At 39.0% G+C, this 20,653-nt stretch overlaps 1 protein-coding gene across 3 annotated transcripts in view; it reads right to left on the bottom strand.

Moving 5' to 3' along the window:
• The window catches only part of Adgrv1 (adhesion G protein-coupled receptor V1), a 543,529-nt gene that overhangs the window by 173,565 nt on the left and 349,311 nt on the right, over nucleotides 1-20,653 (bottom strand). For all 3 annotated transcript variants that reach the window (XM_031360570.1, XM_031360571.1, XM_031360569.1), the window contains 2 exons: nucleotides 16,481-16,597; nucleotides 5,712-5,890 (listed from right to left, as the gene is read on the bottom strand). In XM_031360570.1, the coding sequence (XP_031216430.1) occupies nucleotides 5,712-5,890; nucleotides 16,481-16,597 (296 nt within the window). The remainder of the gene's footprint in view (nucleotides 1-5,711; nucleotides 5,891-16,480; nucleotides 16,598-20,653) is intronic.

A 20,653-nucleotide genomic window follows, 5' to 3' on the forward strand; every position in this document is an offset into this window, starting at 1 on the left:
TGTGTGTGTGTGTGTGTGTGTGTGTGTGTGTTATGAAATAATGGGTTTCATTATCACATTTTCACAGATTGATATATTTCCATAATTGCCCCAGTCTCTCTCACATAACCACCATCTTCTTGTCTTCATTCCTTTCTGTTCTTTCAATACTCTCCATTCTCCATGAACCTTCACTACTGTCTACTGTGAGAGGAAGCACGTGACTCGTCTGTGTCAGGTTTTCACTGACAATCACAATTCCTAGTTCTATCCAGTTTTCTGGAAATGGCCTGATTCATTCTTCATAGATGAGTAATATAGCACATTTGCTTCATCTGCTCATCTGATGATAGGTGCTTGGCTGATCCTTTAACATGACTGCTGTGAACAGGGCAGCAATAGTAGAAGCAGGCCATTAACACTCCTGTGTGCTGCCACCATCCTTCTGGTAAATATGCAAGGGTGGGATAACTGAATGACAGGGATAATTCTAGTCTTAGTTTTGAGGAACTTTAAAACTAGCTTCCATTGTCACTGAACTAATTTACATTTCTACTGACAACGCAAAAGGCTTCCCTTCCTCTCTCAGTCACAGCAACATTTATTCTTATTGCTTCCTTGATGATGGCTGCTCTGATTTGGTATGAGTTAAAAAAAACTCTCCACCATAGACTTAACTTACATTTATATGAGTTGATGTTTTAAATTTTAGACATTGGTTAGCTTTGCATCTTCATGAAAAACACATTTGTCAGATACCTGGATATATGATGTAGAGGCATTAGATTTAGGCTGTAAAAGGCAAACCACAGAAAATAGTAGTATAGCAAAAGTAGCTAAGATTGTTTCTGAAGATGATATGAAGACAAACAGAGTACATTGACATTTTCAGTTGTTCATTGTATCATCTTTTAAAACATTAGTTGTAAATTATAAAAATTACCTACTAAAAATTTGGTTTGGGCTATCCTTAATGTATGTTATTAGCCAGTACATTACTACACTCACATACACACCACAAACACACACACACACACACCCATAGAATCTATCTTAAAAATCCTAACTAGTCAAATAAAGTAACTTGTATAATATTCACCCTGCCATCTATGGCAACTAGAAAATACAGATTAAAATTAAATCAAAATGAAACAAACAAAAGTAGTGTTTGAAGGCACTGGCAAGTGATTCTGGCAGCAAAGGCTTGAGACCCCAGCGTTTTGTGAAGAATTCCCTTAGATGAGCCCTGCATTCTGCACAACACATTCTCCCTTAAGACCATTCACTAGTTCCTAATGGAAAACAGCCGTGGATTTAGGATAGAAGCGGGGCTAATGGGATGGAGTTGGTTTAGCGACTAGAAAGAGCCAAAAAAGACAAGTTTGAGACCCTTCAGGAAAGAGAACTTGTAAGAACACAATATGGGTCAGTGAGCTGGCCCGGCAGGTAAAGCATGGCCTCTAAATCCAATAATCTGAATTCAATCCCCAGGTCCCAGATGAAGAAAGAGAGAACTGACTCCTATAATGTTGGTCTCTGTCCTTCCTTGGCAAGCCATGGCTTGCTTGTGTGCACATCTACATGTATACATGTGTGCCCACACCCTCCACGTCCGCAATGTGAAAAAAAGATTACAACACAAAACCACAAGAAAGTAGGTGCAAAGAAATTACCAAAACATTTAGAAATTTCCCCATGAGGTATTTTCTGCTTCACTGGAGGGTAATTTAAGAAGATGCCAAATAATATCCAGAAGGAAAATTGGATGTGGGATCCTAACAGCAGGAGAAGCATCAGTAAGCACTACAATCTCCCTGACAAATAAGGCTTGCTCAGAACAGAGGGCAAGAGAGAGAGAGAGAGAGAGAGAGAGAGAGAGAGAGAGAGAGAGAACAGAGGAGAGAGGGAGAGAGAGGGAGAGAGAGGGGGAGAGAGAGGAAGATAGAGGGGGAGAGAGGGAGAGAGAAGGAGAGAGAGAGAGGGAAAGAAAGGGAGAGAAAGGGGAGAGGGGGAGAGAGGGAGAGAAAGGGGGAGGGGGAGAGAGAGAGGACAGATGGGGAGAGAGAGAGGCAGAGAGAGGGGGAGGGAGAGGGGGAGGGAGAGAGACAGGACAGAGGGAGAGAGGGAGAGAGAGAGGGCGAGATAGAGAGAGAATAAAGTATCAATAAAAAGAATGGAAAGGAGAGATCACTAGAGCTTATAAACATTAACATGTGCTTGGCTAAATGAGACAGAAAATTCATACAGAGATGGCAACTTACCACATTCTTAAAACTAGCAAGAAACTATGAATAGTGAGATACCTTAAAGAAAACACAATGCTAATTAAAATCAACCCTGCTAAGAATAATCTTACGTGTGGATGGTTTCACATAAGCTATCTTTCAACATTCTAAGGAAGACATGACATTAGACCTTTGATTTTTTTTTTTTTTTTTTTTTTTTTTTTTTTTTTTTTTTTTTTTTTTTTTTTTTTATGAAATCAGCACGACCTTCAATTTGACAAACTACTAGAAAACTAGGAGCTTTTACATACTAAAGCCTTAGAGGTTTAATTACAAAAATCTCTTCACAAGAAAGCATTCCAAGCCATCACTGCTCAGAAGGTAACAACCATGCATTTCACACAACAAGAGTTCCTACCAAGAGACTTCAAGGTGCAGGCTGCTGCAGGGTGATGCAAGGTTGCAATACTTTAATACAAATAAGGCCTGATGTCTGCTCTTATGCTGAGACTGTAGCTCTATTGAAAATGAGAATTCTTTAAAATTTGACTTTGTCTGGTGATGAAGAGGAAAGTTGTATGTGTATTAAGGAGAAAAGAAATTACAATCTAAAGGTTAGCCACTTTGGGTCTATAACTCTAACTATTAAAGCTATAGAGTTAGTGGGCCTTTCACTTACAGCTTCACCGGCCACCAGCCATGAGCTCTTCCCTCAAGATCCCATTGTGTTTAACAAGAAAATCATGCAGAAACTTTAAAAATTAACTTGCACTTCAAAATTTAATAGAAACTGCTTATTGCAGTTTTTAAAAGACACTGATTGCTATCTTCTAGAATTTTTATGAATCCAATTCCATAACATAATCTGTATGAGAGTTTTTTCACTCAATGAAAAGACAAAATAATTATAAATATAAATAGTACATCCATGTGTGCATGTGCTCATTTGAACATGTGTCCCATGGCTTGCCTTTGGCTGCATGTGTGGCAGCATTTGTATTATGGCTGTGTATATGTGGAACACCTTCATGCACATTAATAACACGTACTTATTAACTATTTAACTGTTTAGAAGCAACATGATGTTAGAATGACTTCTGCTTATACAGGGTTTCATCTTTCAAACATTTGCCACATCTATTAAGTAACTGATATTTTCACAAAAACCTTTGAAGAAATAATAGGCTACACTGTTCTCATAAGCTTGTGAGTGGGTTATTTCTTATTTCAAATTTTACTTTTTCTCCCATTTTCATTTGAGCAGGAAAGCTAGTTAAGCTTTATAATCAGAAGAGTTCTTTTGAGGTTTTCTTTTTTAATAAAAGGGTTAGCTTCAAGGGTTAGGCTTTGGCCTTCAAAGCAGTACTATATCAGGTTCAGTGTGTGTGTGTGTGTGTGTGTGTGTGTGTGTGTGTGTGTGTGTAAGCATTTTAATTTAAGGGTATAAAGGGTTAGCAAGAATGCCTAGGAAAGACATCATCTTGCTGCTGTGTTCATCATAAATACTTTTTCTGACTATGTATTTGGTATTTAGGCATCTTAGGGGCAATGATGCCCCACTACTCTCTATATCCATTGAAGACATACAACAGCAGAATTTTTCTTTTTCTTTTTACAATAACATTCTTTTTTTTTTATTATTATTATATGTAAGTACGCTGTAGCTGTCCTCAGACACACCAGAGAGGGTATCAGATCTCATTAAGGATGGTTGTGAGCCACCACACAATAACATTCTTATAAATCATATTTCCTCTAATAGAGTAAAAAAAGCATTTATGACTACAATGTTTTATTGTGTTGCTAAAATTTGATTGCTTCAAAATTCCTTTGTTAAGCAGTGCTGTGTTATTAAAAAAAAAGAATCTCTTCTCTCTGTTAAGGCACAAACAAGAGGCAAAATCCATCCCTGCTCTCAGCTCTACAATCCACAAAAAGGGGAGAGTATTACTGGAAAGGACCACTAGACTGGGTAGAAGTCTGCAAGATTCAAGGTCATAAGTGAAACTTTGAACTAGAAGGACTGGTTCCAACCCAACCAGGGAGGTCAGTTTCAGAACACATCTGTCTCCACAGTTCACTGGAGCAGAGTCAGAACTGCAGGTGGGCTTTTAAAAGATGGGCTCCCTGTGTCTATGGCTCCATCAGTCTCTCTGTCCCTGTTGATGTCCCGTGTGCATGACAACAATCTAGGGCAAAGCTGCAACTGCTTTGCCCAGTGATGTAACTGCTGTCCTCTTCCCCTCCTGCTTTAGTGTCTTTAACGCAAAGAGCAGGAGTTGGGGCTGGAGCGCCGGGCGGAGCATTCATGGTGAAAGTGTAACTATTCCCTGGATCTATACCTTCTCAGCCTTCTTACCCCCCACTCCCTCCATGCCTCCTTGATTTTCTATGGGCCTGTAATGCACCACATCATATTCAATATAGGCTGTGTGTAATGATTAGTGCTTTCTTGTTTTAAAGGAGTACAGAACTCTGTAAGTAATATTACTCCACGGACAGAGGGAGCACACATTCTCAAATGTGCAAAAGCAGCTAAAACAAATAAGATTGATCCCTGGGTCAAGACTCAAGCCAAAGGGAAAATTTAAGACCCTTTTTATTCTCTTTTTCTCACAGAGAAAACATCAATGTGTCTTTATAAACCATCTTTGGATTTTACCATCATGCCTTTCATATTTGTCCAATCAATGCTCCTCTACTTCCTTCTGAGTTGAAGAAGCATCAGACTTCTGAAAAACTTTCAGAAACAATATAAAAAAAATGAAAGTCTTCCCAAATATGATAAAAATTTATTCTTTAATGCAGTTTTTTTTTCAATTTTCTCTTGGTGTTTATAAACCTTTTGTGAATTCATGCCAGTTTTTTGTTCATTTGTTTGTTTTAAGTAAACTTAGAAAAGATTTCAATCTTGAAGTTAAGATCTTTGCATAGTTTAATACTGAGTCCTGTGGATACTTGATTCAAAAAATTACAATTGCAATTTTTTCTTATGAAATTAAGCATGTATTGTGTTCTCTGCAGATGAAATTCCAAACTTGCTACCTGAAGTTTCTTTAGAAGTAGATATCACAAGGGCACTGATGAACACTGTCTACTTCAAAAGACAGTAGAAAGCTTCATTTGAAAAGAAACCAAATGTGTTTTGTCTTTTCTATGTGAGCTCAACACCAGGATTCCCCATCGATTCATTATCTATTTTCACATGATTTGACTTGTCACACACAATCTGTCTAATCTGGATAAACGAAGGCTAAAATGCAATCTACTACTGGCTACTTAATACCTCTCACCAGAGAAAACTGTGCTTCTCCAGAGACAATGGTTTATCTTTAAAGAATTAATGAGTAGGTTAAGTGCAGCTGCAGATGGTGCACCAGGAAAGCAAGAATCTGGAATGTCTGCACTTAGACCTCTTGTTCCGTCCACGCCCACCATCTATGAGGAAAGAGAGCAGTAAAAACACAAAAGAACTAGGAAGGCAGTACGCTGCCCAGGTATACTCACAGGTCACCATGAATGAGTCCATAGATCTGAGTCATGCTTCGATGATAGATTCCTCTCAAAATAACTATAAGGAGAATCACCACGAAAGATGGAAGCCCCCAGCTGAGAAGGCAGAAGAGCAGGCACCGCCTCTCCGTGTGCTCGTCATTCACCACCAGTACGTACCAGAAGTTCACAGACTATGGAAGGAAACAAGATGGCCAGACTCCGCATTAATGACACAGGACTCGACCCCACTGGTGTAGACTACAGATTTGCTTGGTAACAAAGGGTAAAGGCCAGCTTAATTCACATCATTTAAGTTGGAGTTTTGTTTTAGCTAAAACATTCCTTTATTTTATATCAGGGCATTAAAATATAACTCTGGGAACATAAGGAAATATTGAGTTTATTGTCCTTTTTCTCTTTCGTACTTTGTTCTACCTTAAACTTTGTCATAATCATCTGAGACTTGAAGACAAACACCATCATCCAAATCACCTTTCAACATGAACAAATTCACAATGAGAAGAAAGAAACCAATGGCTCTGTGCTTTCATGACTTTTTTTTTTTTTTTAACACCTAATACATGGGCGGGCCAACCACTGCTCCTGTGGATGGAGATTCCCATGAGGAGGGTTAGGCTCAATTTCAAGTGTGTGTGTGTGGGTGGAGCGGGGGCAGTTGTGCAGCACAGAATCAAAAACACAATGTGACGGTGAATGGAAAAAATGCAAATGTGCCCTAATCATGAAAGACTATGATCTCTTTTGTTTTGTTTGTACTTTCTTGTTCATTCACTTGACTAATATTTACCAAGAACTTAGTAAGTATCAGAGTTCAGGGTAGCTACTAAGGATGAAGCATCGAAGTAGGAATGGACAGGGTATTTACTATCATGAATCATAGATTCTAACAAGATGGCATCCAATAAGTAAGAGAAACATTTATATTAAAACCACATCATATGTCTTTGAGTTTTAATATACAAGAGACCAGTGTATACTAGGAAGCTGTGGGAACAGATTAGTTAGATGGAATAAGGAAAACAAAGCATGTAAATGCTATTATTGGCTCCAAATACCATATCAAATACATGTCAATGTCAAATCTAGAAGTTATATTTTCTGTCTTCTATCAGTTCCCCCGTTGAATAATGCTTTGCTTAGCTGTCATTTAGTACAGTAATGACATTGGCTGTCACATCATATACCATATTCTGCAAAATTCATCCTTCTCAATTTAATATGGTGGAATGTGGGGATCAATGCATTACACACACGTGTGTGTGGCACAAGAGGGGGGCAAGTTGGGAGGGTGGCAGCCTTGGACAGGCTCTGCTTCCTTATGCAGGCACAGTGACTGGAAGGAAGAGACAGCGCATGTGAACGGCTGAGCACACATATTCACCACTGGAAAACTTGATCGGATTTCTTTTCTTCTTTTTTTTTTTTCTTTTAGATATTTTCTTTATTTACATGTAAATTTCTCCATTCCCAGTTTCCCCTCCAAAAAACAAAGAAACAAACAAAAACAACCAAAACAAACCCCTGTTGCCTCCCCCTCCCCATGCCTGCCACCCCGCCCTCTCCCACTTTCTGGCCCTGGCATTCCCATACACTAGGGCACAGAACCTTCACAGGGCCGAGGTTCTCTCCTCCTATTGATGATTGAATTTGCAATCCTCTACTATACACATGCTGCCTGAACAATCAGACCCCTCCATGTGCAGTCCTTGGTTGGTGGTTGAGACCCTGGGAGCTCTGAGGGTACTAGTTAGTTCATGTTGTTCGTCCTAAGGGGCTGCAAACCCCTCAGCTCCATTGTTCCTTTCTCCAACTCCTTCACTGGGGACCCTGTACTCAGTTCGATGGATGGCTGTGAGCCTCTACATCTGTGTTAGTCAGATACTGTTGATCGGATTTCTTAAAGCTTCTAGAAGGATGTGGGAAAGGATCAGTAACTTATGCACCAATTCAGTTATGATACAGTGCAAGCCCTTTTGAAGTAGGAAATCAGTATGTCTTAATGCTTGGGTGAAGGCTTTTAGACACTGTTTACTGAGGCTTCTGTGCAAGATCCTATCTGGACTGCTTCAGCCTTGAGGGATTATACTAGGCTAATCTCGGGAAAAATAAAAATAATTGGTTCCTTGGAAATTTTTTTCTTTGAATTTATTTCCTTATCTTTATGCACATCTGCATATATCTGCAATGATAAAGCATGTTTTGAATTGTTGCTTATGCAATTTTTTTCTAACTCCTATTTAAAAGTGATTAAGCCCAAAGCTTGTGTTACTCCCAACCTCCACCTCCTTTTACTCTTGGCATAGAGTGTAGACTCAAACCGGCAGACAGTGCTGAATTCTGTGTGCCTAGTGCTGTGTGCTGAGTATTTTGTACTGTGTGCTGAGTGCTGAATGCTGAGTGATGTGTGTTGAATGCTGTGTGCTGTATGCTGAGTACTGTGTGCTGAGGTAGTCAGTGTTGGCTAGAGGATGAAAAGTCAACAACCTACCTAAAGATCCCTACAGAAGCACCAGTTGTTTCTATTAGAGTGAGTCTATGGGAACTCACACTGAGGCATACTAGCACTGCAGAAGGACCAAGCATCTGGATGGAGGGTCATTAATGAATGATTTCTACGTTGATTCAGCATGGTGAAGCTTAGGTATTTCCTAAATTTCTGCTTTTGCACAGGATGACTTCACAGCTAGGGTAACTGAACTTTCCAGCAACATTCCAGCCACTGCTAGATATTTGCCACAGGCTTAGCTGAGAGAAAGATGAGAAGATGAGGTCAATTCTAGGTTCATCCTTGCAGTGTGTCAGCAGTGTGGCTGGATTCTCAGTGACCTGATTCAGGAAAGCAGCTCTACATGGTGTAAACATTTGCTGGTTTGAAAAAAATTCAAATGCCTTCTTAATAGGATGCAGTCACTGAAATAAACTGTGAAGAGAGTATCTCCTATTATATTCCAGTTTTGATATCACAGAATACAAATGCTACACAAAAATGCTTTAAGTGTTCTATACAACACTTTAAGTGGTCTACAGGTAAGATTGTCTCTAGCACATTTAAGCTTTCCTGAATTTTATTTGTCTGTAAATTTATTTTTATACAATGTTTTAAAAAGATTATTTTTAGTTTTATTTATCTGTATGTATGTATATGTGTGTATGTGTGTGTGCATATGTGTATTTATGCCTACAGAGACCTTGATACCCTGAAATTGGAGTTACTGGGTCCCAAGATTAGCACTATGGTCTTCTGCAAAAGTAACAGATGTGCTTTAAGCACTGGGCCATTTCCTCAGCCCCCAGTGGAGGGCTTTTGGAGACAGGGTCTAGTGCAGTGCAGGTTGACCTTGAACCTGCTACACAGCCAATGATGGATATTGCATTCCTTGTCCTCCTGCCTCTACCTCCCAAGTATTGGGATTAAAGGCATGGGTCTTTAATTTCTTTTAAATATACTTAGGTAGGTGTATTTTGGGACTCACACCTAGGTCATGAATCCCTTTCCTAGGTCCCGTTTCTGTTTCCCACCTCTCCTAACAATACACATTTCTCCCCTCACTCAACCATACACAGTATTGACTCAGCAGTTCCATGTTCCACATAGTCCTGTTCAGCTGGTCACTACTGGTTTCATCAGAGATAGAATCCTGGTCTAGTCTGGACCATTCTCTTTCACTGAATCACCTTGTAATCCCATGATCATCTAAGTTGTTCATGAAAATAAAGGGAAATATGAACAGTGTGGCAGCTGTGCCACAAGCATAGTCTAGAGAGGAAATGTGACCACAGAGAAGATAGACAGACAAAGAAAGACAAACTGCACTCACGGCTTTGGCTGAGTAAGTGATCTTAGACACTTACCATTTTCATAATCTCAATATTCGTTTACATCAGTTTAACTTGATTTTCTTTTATCTTCTGAAACAACTCTCCCTTCTCTCTCTTTCTCTCCCTCTCTCTCTCTCTGTTTCTCTCTCTCTCTCTCTCTCTCTCTCTCTGTGTGTGTGTGTGTGTGTGTTGTATGTGTTATTCTTGAAGCTAAAAGATAATAGAGTGGGAACAACCACCTTCCTGTCCTAAAAATCACAGCTCTTCCTTTGTAATATAATGTAAGAATATTGAAGTCATAGTGGCACATGCCTCTAGTCCCAGTACTCAAGAAGCAGAGGCAGAATAATCATGAATTGAAGGTTACCCTCAGCTATGTAGCCAGCTTTAGGCTAGCCTGAGCTAACTGAGATCCTGTATTAAATAAATAAATAACTCACAACTAATTACATTTAAGATTTATTTCCACAGAAGCTCATACTGATTTTAATATCCTGTGCATAGATCTTATTTTCTTATCCTTCCACAACCCACACAGTTTACATCTGAATATAGATCCATGCTTCTAGCGAAGTATATGTAGGTATGTTCATCCTCTGCCCTTATTTTTATGTTAATGTTTAATAAAGAATGAAAGTGTTATTAGCATATAAATGGCTGAAGTCTAACTACAAGCTGTTACAGGTTAATTTTTGTACCTTGTATACGAAACTAATTTTTATAGTATCTGTTAAAATGCTTTGCTTGTAATCTTTATTGAGAAATTCAACTAAGCAAAGATGCACATATTTTTGAATGCCATTTTAACAGGCTCTAATAACTATGTTTTGAAAAATTTTTATTGGATATTTTCTTTATTTACATTTCAAATTTTATCCCCTTTCCCTGTTTCCCCTGTCCTGGAACCTCTCTATCCCACTCCCCTCCCCCTGCTTCTATGAGGGTGTTCTTCCACCCACCCACCCACTCCTGCCTCCTCACCCTCAATTCCCCTACACTGGGGCACCTATCAAGCCTTCATAGGACCAAGGATCTTTCCTCCCATTGATGACTGACAAGGCCATCCTCTGCTACATATGCAGCTGGAGCCATGTGTACTCCTTGGTTGATGGCTTAGTCCCTGGAAGTTCTGGGGGGTCTGGTTGATTGATATTGTTGTTCTTCCTATCGGGTTGCAAACCCCTTCAACTCATTTGGTCCTTTCTCTAACTCATCTATTGGGGACCCTGCACTCAGTTCAATGGTTGGCTGTGAGCATCTGCCTCTGTATTTGTCAGATTCTGACAGGGTCTGTCAGGAGACAGCTATATCAGGCTCCTTTCAGCATGCATTGAAATGTTTTAAATTTCCTCCCATATATGTAAATGTGTGTGTATGTGCATATACTTTAAAAGCTTGTTCCAAAAAGAGGTAGAAGACTTGATGGTTTCATTTAATCAAACCCCACTTAAGAGGAACGTGAGTTAACTAGGAAAGCTTAAAGATATTAAACATAAAGCATGAATTTAACAAATATTTATTGAATAATAAATGTAGGCCTCATGAGTTACTGTATATTGTTCTAATGTAATTCAGACAATTTTTGTGCTGCATTTTAGTGCTTTCTGTCTCTGTCTGTCTCTCTTTTTCTCCCTCTCTCCAGTCTTTCTCTTTCTGTTCCTGTCCTTTCCTCTTCATAGGAAGGAAGTAAACAGGACACATAAAAATGTACATTTCCATAATTAGTAACGGGCTGGAACATTTTAAATTTATTCCATTTAAAGCATTAAAAAATAACTAAAATTATCTAAATATGATTATTTCAATTAAATATATAAGAATAAATTAAAGAGTGTGTCTATAAGCACATTGGCTATATTTCTACATAGACAATACTTTCCAAGTATCTACACAATAAAATCAGACTCACATCTTATGGCTTTAGTCATCATAGTTCAGAATTATGGCATTAGATATTCTATAAACACAAATTCATTAGTTTATTATTACATCTTCATACATTTGTTAGTATGTTAGTAACATATAAAGGAGAAATTCTACTTATTTTAGGCTAAATAGTCTATTTGAACTTCACAAATTTCACCTAAGCAAAAACTGTATCCAGGCTGACTTCATTATTAACTATCTCACTAGAATTGATGAGCTGACTTACATATTGAATTTAATCTACATGATGCAAGCTGCTAATTCTATCACTCTATTCTCTTAATCATTCATTTCAGATACAAATCTAAGAAATGTTCCCACATGTCCTTGCTTCCTCTGCTTCCTCTTTTTCATTATTTATTGCCTTAAAAGAACTGCAGTGCTTTTTGAGGCTTGATAATTCAGTACTTCCTGGTACATCATTTTTATCTCAGTAGTTATCAGTCTCCAATACTTTTGAAGTCTTGTCAGATTAAATCAATGACAAAGAAAAACTATGGCTAATTTTAGCATTTCCCTTCCTGTTGCTATGTTCCTGCATTCTTTACCAAGAGCTTATCTATTTCTTCATAGTAGGGCTATATGGAGAAATTAAGGCACACGATATGAATGTTCAAGCATAAGTTTAAGTGATTTCTAGCCTAGCCTACCAATTGAAGAATACATTCTTCAAAGAAACTTTACTTTCACATTAAAACAATGAATTTTGAATTAAGCTGCAATGCCAGAAATGAGAGAAACAGATTTCAGAGATGATGCAAGCCCCTCATGCCTTCTGTGATCAAAGCAGATCACTCTACAGTGGTTTAACATGGTGAATCAAATGACCATAAGACGGAGCCAAATGAATACACAAGCAAAGTTACATTTCCACTTGCCTCTACTGCAAATAATCACAGGTTCTACTATACTTCTTCAATTAATCTACAATCTGATAATCCAATTAGAAGTATGTCTTTTGTGACCATTCATAATAAAGGCATACTTTTTAAGAATTCATTCTATGGATACTCTCTAAGCAAACAAATATAGTTTATATGCAAAAAAATGAACCACCATTAACCAGAATTAATTAGAGACTACAAAATAAATTGTAGAATTGTATTGTAGCATAGACAAGAGTTGACCATTGTGAAAATAAAGATTTCTAAACATAAATATGTACATACGTTCACATAGGAAGTGTTTACAATCGCAAGGATACACATGTGTCCTTGTTTATGGATTCATAAATATTTGTCTACTCATGGGGTCTTTGTGGAGGCATACACAGGAAACCATTAGCAGTGTTTACCTTTAAGCATAGCATTAGGGATAAAGCAAAAGGAAAGTGGAAAATAAGCAAAATAGCAAGAAAGAGATGTACATTTTTGATTTGATACCACCCAAGTGATTTTGTTTTATAATGTTAGAATATGCTATCTCCAAAATAAGAGAAAACTGAAACAACAAGTCAGCAGCAGAGAGGAAAGGCATTCCAACATTCTAAATTCTCACTGTCAATCTGACTTATAGTAAACATGACCCTGGCATCTTAAGGAAGTAGGAAATGGCAACAGAGTTCACACAGAGTGATCTGACATGTAGAACAAACAGAAGGGCAGGTCAATTATTCTTGACCAAACAGGGAATTTGTGAGTTGTTTGTCTCATACCACATAAGCAAACTTTGCTGTTTCTATACTCCGACCATGACCTTGGTGCCTGTGCTGAGCAGGCAGACGCTCTACCAGGCCACAGATTATCCTCGCTGAGGCTTTACAGCTATTGTGGGTCTCTCTTAAAATCATCCTTCTTTCCACATATCAAACACATCCCCCTCTTCATAAAAAGATAGGAATTATATTGGAAAAGTAGACTATTCAGCACAGTTCAAAATCTCTACTAGTTTAGCCACTTGTGTTAGCCTCAGCAGCGCTATATGTGAATAGGTATTGTACACACTCTGCTCAGGGCATAGGGCCAGCTTCCTGCATGGATTAGTTTCGTATTTTCACAGTTTTCAAAGGAGGTGTAACAGTAACCTGATCTACAAGATAGGCTCAGAGAAGTTATATAACTTGTTTATCAATAAGAGGTTTCTCCTGACAATGTAACTACACTCTCACTTCACCGTGACGGTGATGAAAGCTGTGACAAAGTAAAATGAGGCCATTTAAATAAGTTTATCCTAACACTGAAAATGTAGTGGAAAAAAACAAACAAAAAACAAAAAACAATGGTTTATTATCTCAGAATGTTTGTCTTTTAAGACATTTTTATCTTTATTATGTGTGCATTAGTCTGCGGATATATGAAAGTGGTACGTGCCACAGTACATGTGTGGAAGTCAGAGAACAAGTTACTGGTCAGTTCTCTCCTTCCAGAATCTGGGTCCTGGGTGATCGAACTCAGGTTGACTGTATTGACAGCAAGCATTTTGCCCACTGAGCCATCTTGCCAGCCCACACTGATCATTCTGGTGCTTTTAACCCAATGATTAAAAATGAATAATTAACTCAGTCATTATGTTACCCATACATAACGTCCGATTCCCTCCTGTATTGCTAAAAGAAATATGAAGTAGAATCAATAATGTTGACATTCTTTCAAGGTTTTTAAAATTTTTCGTTTATCTTATGTGTGTTGGTGTTTTGCCTGCATGTATGTCTGTTTAGCATGTATGTGTTCTTTCAAGGTTTTAATCAAATTTGACTCATAGGATTGGACTAGTACTTTTAAAGATAAACTTGGGTTTTTAAAAAAAATGGTTTTAGCACATAGCATTTTATAAATGGAAAGTGTACTTGGGTAAAATGACAACCTCTGGCCACAAAATAACTTATTAGAAGAAAGCTACCTAAAATTAAGAAGTTATTGGATTTTCCCCTTGTGGTCACACCGCAAACCATGAAGGATGTGTGGTGTACCATCTGAAACGCATTATATTTCGCTGCCATTCGCAACCACTTTCCTATATCATAAGCCACACACAAATAATAATTAGGCTACTAAATAAGTATCAGGCACAATTAGATTTTCTTGCTGACCAGAAAAGCAGATATGGAATAAGCTGACCCCCATTAACTTTGGTTAGTACCCAGCCAAAGAGGAACTCTGCTGGAAGTACACATGAAAGGCATTTCTGTTTGAATGTACTTTGGTGATTTGATCACTATTCTTCTGCAAATAGTCTCTTCAACCCCAAGAGCACTACTGTCTGTGAACACTCTTACCGTGAATGGATTTTTCATTTCCTATTATTTGATCCATTTGCTCTGGTTCTGCCTAATGCAGACATCTGGTCCAGGCTCTCTCTCCTGCAGCATGTGTCCAGGTATTGTACACAGAAGCATCTCCCCATACCCTTTCCAAGCTACTGCCTTCCGATTGCTCATGTGCTAGAACTGTGAGTTGCGGTTCCTGAGTGCATAAGATGCCAGTGATGACAGGCTACCATGGAGCCACAGCTGTGTTCATACAGTTGCATGGAACCTGAGTCTCCTGTTGTAACTATCCTGTTTATCTCTGTGTATCTTCAGATCTGATAAGCAATTTCCTGTGTTTTCATCTAAGTCATTAATCAGAAACTCAGAATATGTCAGGGACAGGAACAAAGACCTTCAACACACCACACAGAATAAGGTCAGGAAGATAGATAACAACCTTCATAGTCTTGTATTTTAAAACTTCAGCTTAGAGGAACTCCTAATCTTTCAATCAGAAAAAAGTGTAAGGAATTTATTCTTATTTCAGGAGATGTTTCACGTCCTGAAATTATGTCTATGGCTTAGACTTATTTTTAAGCCCATTGACAGAGATATTAAAGAAAATGACTTATTTTCTATGACTGGAGGTGCTGAAAGTTCTACAAAGCACTAATTTGAGGAGTGAGAAATTATCAAGCCCTGTGCAGATTCACAGCCATCTTCTGGAGAGAGGTAATGATTTATTGAGGTGTGCAGAGTGGCAAGGCCAGAGCCCTACTTCAAGTCTCTCCTCCCATCAGGCCACACCACTGCAGCTTCTGCTGCTGTTGTTGACTGGAAAGTCTTTGCCTCTTCTACAACTGCTAAGGTCAGCACAGGAACCACCGTCCATCCGTCATTCATGGCTGATATGTGGGAACACAGGCTTCCATCTCCTGTAAGCCTCACAATCAACCTCCATAAGCTAATGTTCTGAACAGAAAACAAATAACCATGTTGCTTCCTTTATATCTACTGACAATTCTCTGTTTAGTACGAGCATTCTCCTGTCCTCCTGGTACAACTACCACTAGTAACTGGCTTCTCCCAGATACTCTTCCCCACCTCCAATTAACCACAAATAAAGAGATCTCCCTAAAATCTAGATATAATCACATCCTTCTCTTTCTTGAACAAATTCTTTGATGATTCAGAGAAAACAATTCTAATTTCTTATTCCTCAGGGCCCATACTCCAAGCTCCTTCTGCTATGACCCTTTGGATTTCAGTCTTACTAGATTTGCCTTATTATTTTCCAAACTCTGCTCTCTGAACGTGTGTAGTTACTAGAGATGTTATTGCATTCACACCCTGGTAGAACTGTGATGGCCACATCAGATTATTTCTACTTCAAGACAGAGAATATCTGGTACTAAGACCTTGTGATGGTTTGTATATACTCAGCTCAGGGAGTGGCACTATTAGGAGGTGTGGCCCTGTTAGAGTAGATGTGGTCTTGTTGGATTAGGTGTGTCACTGTGGGTGTAGGCTTCAAGACCCTCACTCTAACTGCCTGGAAGTGAGTATTCTGCTAGCAGCCTTTAGATGAAGATGTAGAACTCTCAATTCCTCTTGCACCATGCCTGCCTGGATGCTGCCATGCTTCCTTCCTTGATGATAATGGATGGAATGAACCTCTGACACTGTAAGCCAGCCACAATTAAATATTGTTCTTGTAAGAGTTGCCTTGAATATGATGTCTTTTCAGAGCACTAAAAGCCTCACTAAGACAGCCCTCCTCTCACAGGGTCACTGGAGGGGAGCGCTGGGCAGGGGATGAGCTACCAACCTGAATGAGCATCCAGCTAAACTGGCAAAGGTACAGGTAATGAGCCACAGCAGCCACTGCAGAACAGCTCTCCTCGCTGAGTTGGGGACTTGCGTATGCAGATGCCAGGAACAAAATCTGAAAGAAACAGGCAGTTCTATTTTTAAGTCATGCTAAGATTAATGAAGACCACCCAGAAACTAAGCCATTTTCATCTGAATGTGTAACTGAGTGAATCAAAAGCAAAGTTGACTTCACCTCAGGCAACCTCAAGGGGCAATGTGTGAGTGAACTCGTGTGTTACTAAGAACCAACTGAAGACAAACATTATATTTTGTGTTGCTGTAAGTCTCTCGAGCAAATTCTCTCAAAAACCATATTCTTGTGACTGCTAGATTAAACTGAAGCACAGAAGTCTACTTGTTTCACATAGGTAAGAAAGAGTATGGAAATGCCATTCCTAGCTAATGAGACAGGGAGATCAAAAGAATCTTTGACTTTCTATTAACAGCAACCTCTTGCCAGGTAGCAAAATGTGAAACAAGTTTCAAGTCTCTCAAAATTACCTAAATGGTTCAGTTTTATTATTACTTTCAATCCTCTCACCCTTGTAAGATGACTATTTCTGCAATATTTAGATTGCATGTCTATTCCCTCTTTCCCAACACAATTGAATCTTAGTTCTTATATAAAAAGAATCCTCACAACTACCGGCCATACTGTGAAGTCATCACCACCACCTCCACCACCATCACCACCATCACCATCGCCTCTACCACCTCCACCACCATCACCACCATCACCATCACCACCACCATCACTATTACTACCATCACCACCATCAACACTACCTCCACCACCAGCACTACCAGCACCACCAGCACCACCAGCACCACTACCATCACCACCACCACTATCACCACCACCACCACCACCATTACCACTACCATCACCACCACCACCACCACCACCACCACCACCACCACCACCACCACCACCACCACCACCACCACCACCACCACCACCACCACCACCACCACCATCATCACTACCACCATTACCATCACCACCACCACCGCCACCGCCACCACCGCCACCGCCACCACCACCACCGCCACCACCACCACTATCATCATCATCATCATCATCATCATCATCATCATCATCATCACCACCATCATCATCACCATCATTTTACTCACTAGAAATATAATCTGCATAAGGAGATAAATTTGATAAATTTCAAACATCAAATATTTGGCTTCTAGTAGAAATAAGTAAGCACTTCTGGAATAAATGATGAAATCAAGAAAAATACCATTTTGCATTCTTCCAATATAAGACTACTATAGGGCAGTGTCACCAGACAGAAGAACTGTTCAGGCTGTAGTAAGTTCAGAACCCTGATAAACCTCATAATTGAGAATGGCAGAAGTTCAAACTACTTCCCAACCAGGTTCTAGTCTTGAAACACATGACCACGACATCCCACCAAGAGGACCATGATAAATAGTCAGATAGCATAGAAAACTAGAGTTCTCCATGCTTAGGTGTCTTAAAGTATCTTAATGGGCCCCAAGTGCTTAGACAATGAGCTTCCCTTCCTGGGCATTCCTTCCTACAAAAGGTATTTAATTTCTGGTTCACCCTGAGGAAAAGGTATTCATTCTCATCTACCATGAATAAAACAGTTTGGACAAACAAAGCCTGTCTACTTCATCAAGACCAGAGTGGTGTGTGTGTGTGTGTGTGTGCGCACGCGTGTGTGTTGTCATACAGCAACAGGCCTAAGTGTCCCATAGAAAGCCCCCTTCCAGTCCCTCTGTATTTCTGAAACTCACTTGAAGTTCAGCTGGATCCTTCCTATCCCAGGCTCAGTGTGGGCTTGTGGACCCCCATTCCCACCTCCTCATGGTCCTGGGGACACAGGAGGATGGGAACCACAATTCTCAACTCCACGTAGTTCCCAGTGGCATCTGGGTACACAGGAGTTTGAGAACCACAACATCCATCCTAGATCTAACTGTTTTTTCACTTAGAAGAACATGGACTTGGATTCCTATCCTACACTGCATTCTGCCTTCCCTGAGAGACATTTCAGCAGTGCTCTCGTTCCAGTGACAAGGCAGACTTGCAGCCTGTTGCCCATGTTTTTCACCTACACAAGTGATACATTGGAGGCTCAGTATCCTAGTGGCAAGGCAGAAAAGTAGAACTTGAAAATATTATCCTTCAATTCTATTTCACTGACTTACCTGCGTGTCACTGTGCCAATACCATGCAGTTTTTATCACTACTATTCTGTAGTAAAGCTTGAGGTCAGGGATGGTGATTCCCTAAAAGTTCTTTTATTGTTGAGAATAGTTTTGTTATCCTACATTTTTTGTTATTCCAGATGAATTTGCAAATTGCTCTTTCTAACGCTGTGAAGAATTGAGTTGGAATTTCGGTAAGGATTGCATTGAATCTGTAGAATGCTTTCGGCAAGATGGCCCATGTTTACTATACTAATCCTACCTATCCATGAGCATGGGGGATCTTTCCATCTTCTGAGATGTTCTTTGATTTCCTTCTTCAGAGACTTGAAGTTCTTGTACAGATCTTTCACTTGCTTAGTTAGAGTCACACCAAGGTATTTTATATTATTTGTGACTATTGTGAAGGGTGTTGTTTCCTTAATTTCTTTCTCAGCCTGTTTATCCTTTGAGTAGAGGAAGGCCACTGATTTGTTTGAGTTAATTTTATATCCAGGTATTTTGCTAAAGTTGTATATCAGCTTTAGGAGTTCTCTGGTGGAATTTTTGGGGTCATTTAAGTATACTATCATATCTGAAAATAGTGATAATTTGACTTCTTTTCCAACTTGTATCCCTTTGATCTCCTATTGTCTAATTACTCTGTCTAGGACTTCAAGTACAATATTGAATAGGTAGAGAGAGAGAGTAGGCAGCCTTGTCTAGTCCCTGATTTTAGTGGAATTGCTTCAGGTTTCTCTCCATTTACTTTGATGTTGGCCACTGGTTTGCTGTATATTGCTTTTACTATGTTTAGGTATGAGTTTTGAATTCCTGATATTTCTAAGACTTTTATCCCCTGGGCATATAACCAGAAGATGCTCCAACATGTAATAAGGACACATGTTCCACAATGTTCATAGCAGCCTTATTTATAATAGCCAGAAGCTGGAAAGAACCCAGATGTCCCTTAACAGAGGAATTGATACAGAAAATGTGGTACATTTAACAATGGAGTACAACTCAGCTATTAAAAACAAATAATTTTGCCAAAACAAAGTTTGCCATCTTCAAAGTACATTGTTAAAACTAGTGAGAGTACATACTTAAAGTAGAAATTATAATTTCACTGTGTATTGTTTTTTAATAAGCTAGAAAAATGCACACCCCTCTCCAGATAAGGAATAAACTTACTTTTCCAGAACATAGCATACAGGAGTTTTGGACTCATTATAGCTTGTCCTTAGAGCATGTTTACATTTCCCTAGACTTCAGCTCTTGTGCAACTTCTGAATTATAAAATAGATATTTCATAAATTTAACCTTGTAAATGTCACAGGTACTCTCTGAACATCTTCTAGGGATGGGGCACTAGATCTTGGCCTTGAAAAATCCTCAGAGGCAGAAGTCTACATGAGTTCCACACCTAACCCCACAGACTCGCTGTGATAATTTGTCTTCATTTTTAAGCACTGTGGTATCTCGTTCCATGGAGTCTTTATAAATGTACCTACAACAATTATAAGCTTCCCACTTTTTGACTCTGTGAGATGAACTGTGTAGAAATTTGATAGCTTTGTTACACTCAACCTAAATAGTTTGTTATGAAAAAGAACCATGCAAATTGCAACTGAGAATGTGTATTTGCTTTCAAGCATTCTATTAAACTATAAATGGTATGCTAATTTAAATCTGTTCTCCTAAAACTGTTCTTAGAATCAAACCACTACAGGTTATTGTTTCAAACTGCTACTACTTCCAGAAGATAGTTTAACATCACAGATTCCAATTGTAGGGTAAGCTATCTTCAAACTTTTGACTTTAGTCTTTCCTTCTAAGACATAAGAAGACCAGTTCAATTTTGTGAACTACAAAAGCTGCTTTAATCTTCTCTATGAATATTGAGGGTTATGTCTCACTTTGTGGCAGAAAAAAAGTCAGCAAGACAAAAGTAAGCTGC

The sequence above is a fragment of the Mastomys coucha genome, unplaced genomic scaffold (genome assembly GCF_008632895.1).
Source record: "Mastomys coucha isolate ucsf_1 unplaced genomic scaffold, UCSF_Mcou_1 pScaffold8, whole genome shotgun sequence".
Classification (NCBI taxonomy): domain Eukaryota; kingdom Metazoa; phylum Chordata; class Mammalia; order Rodentia; family Muridae; genus Mastomys; species Mastomys coucha.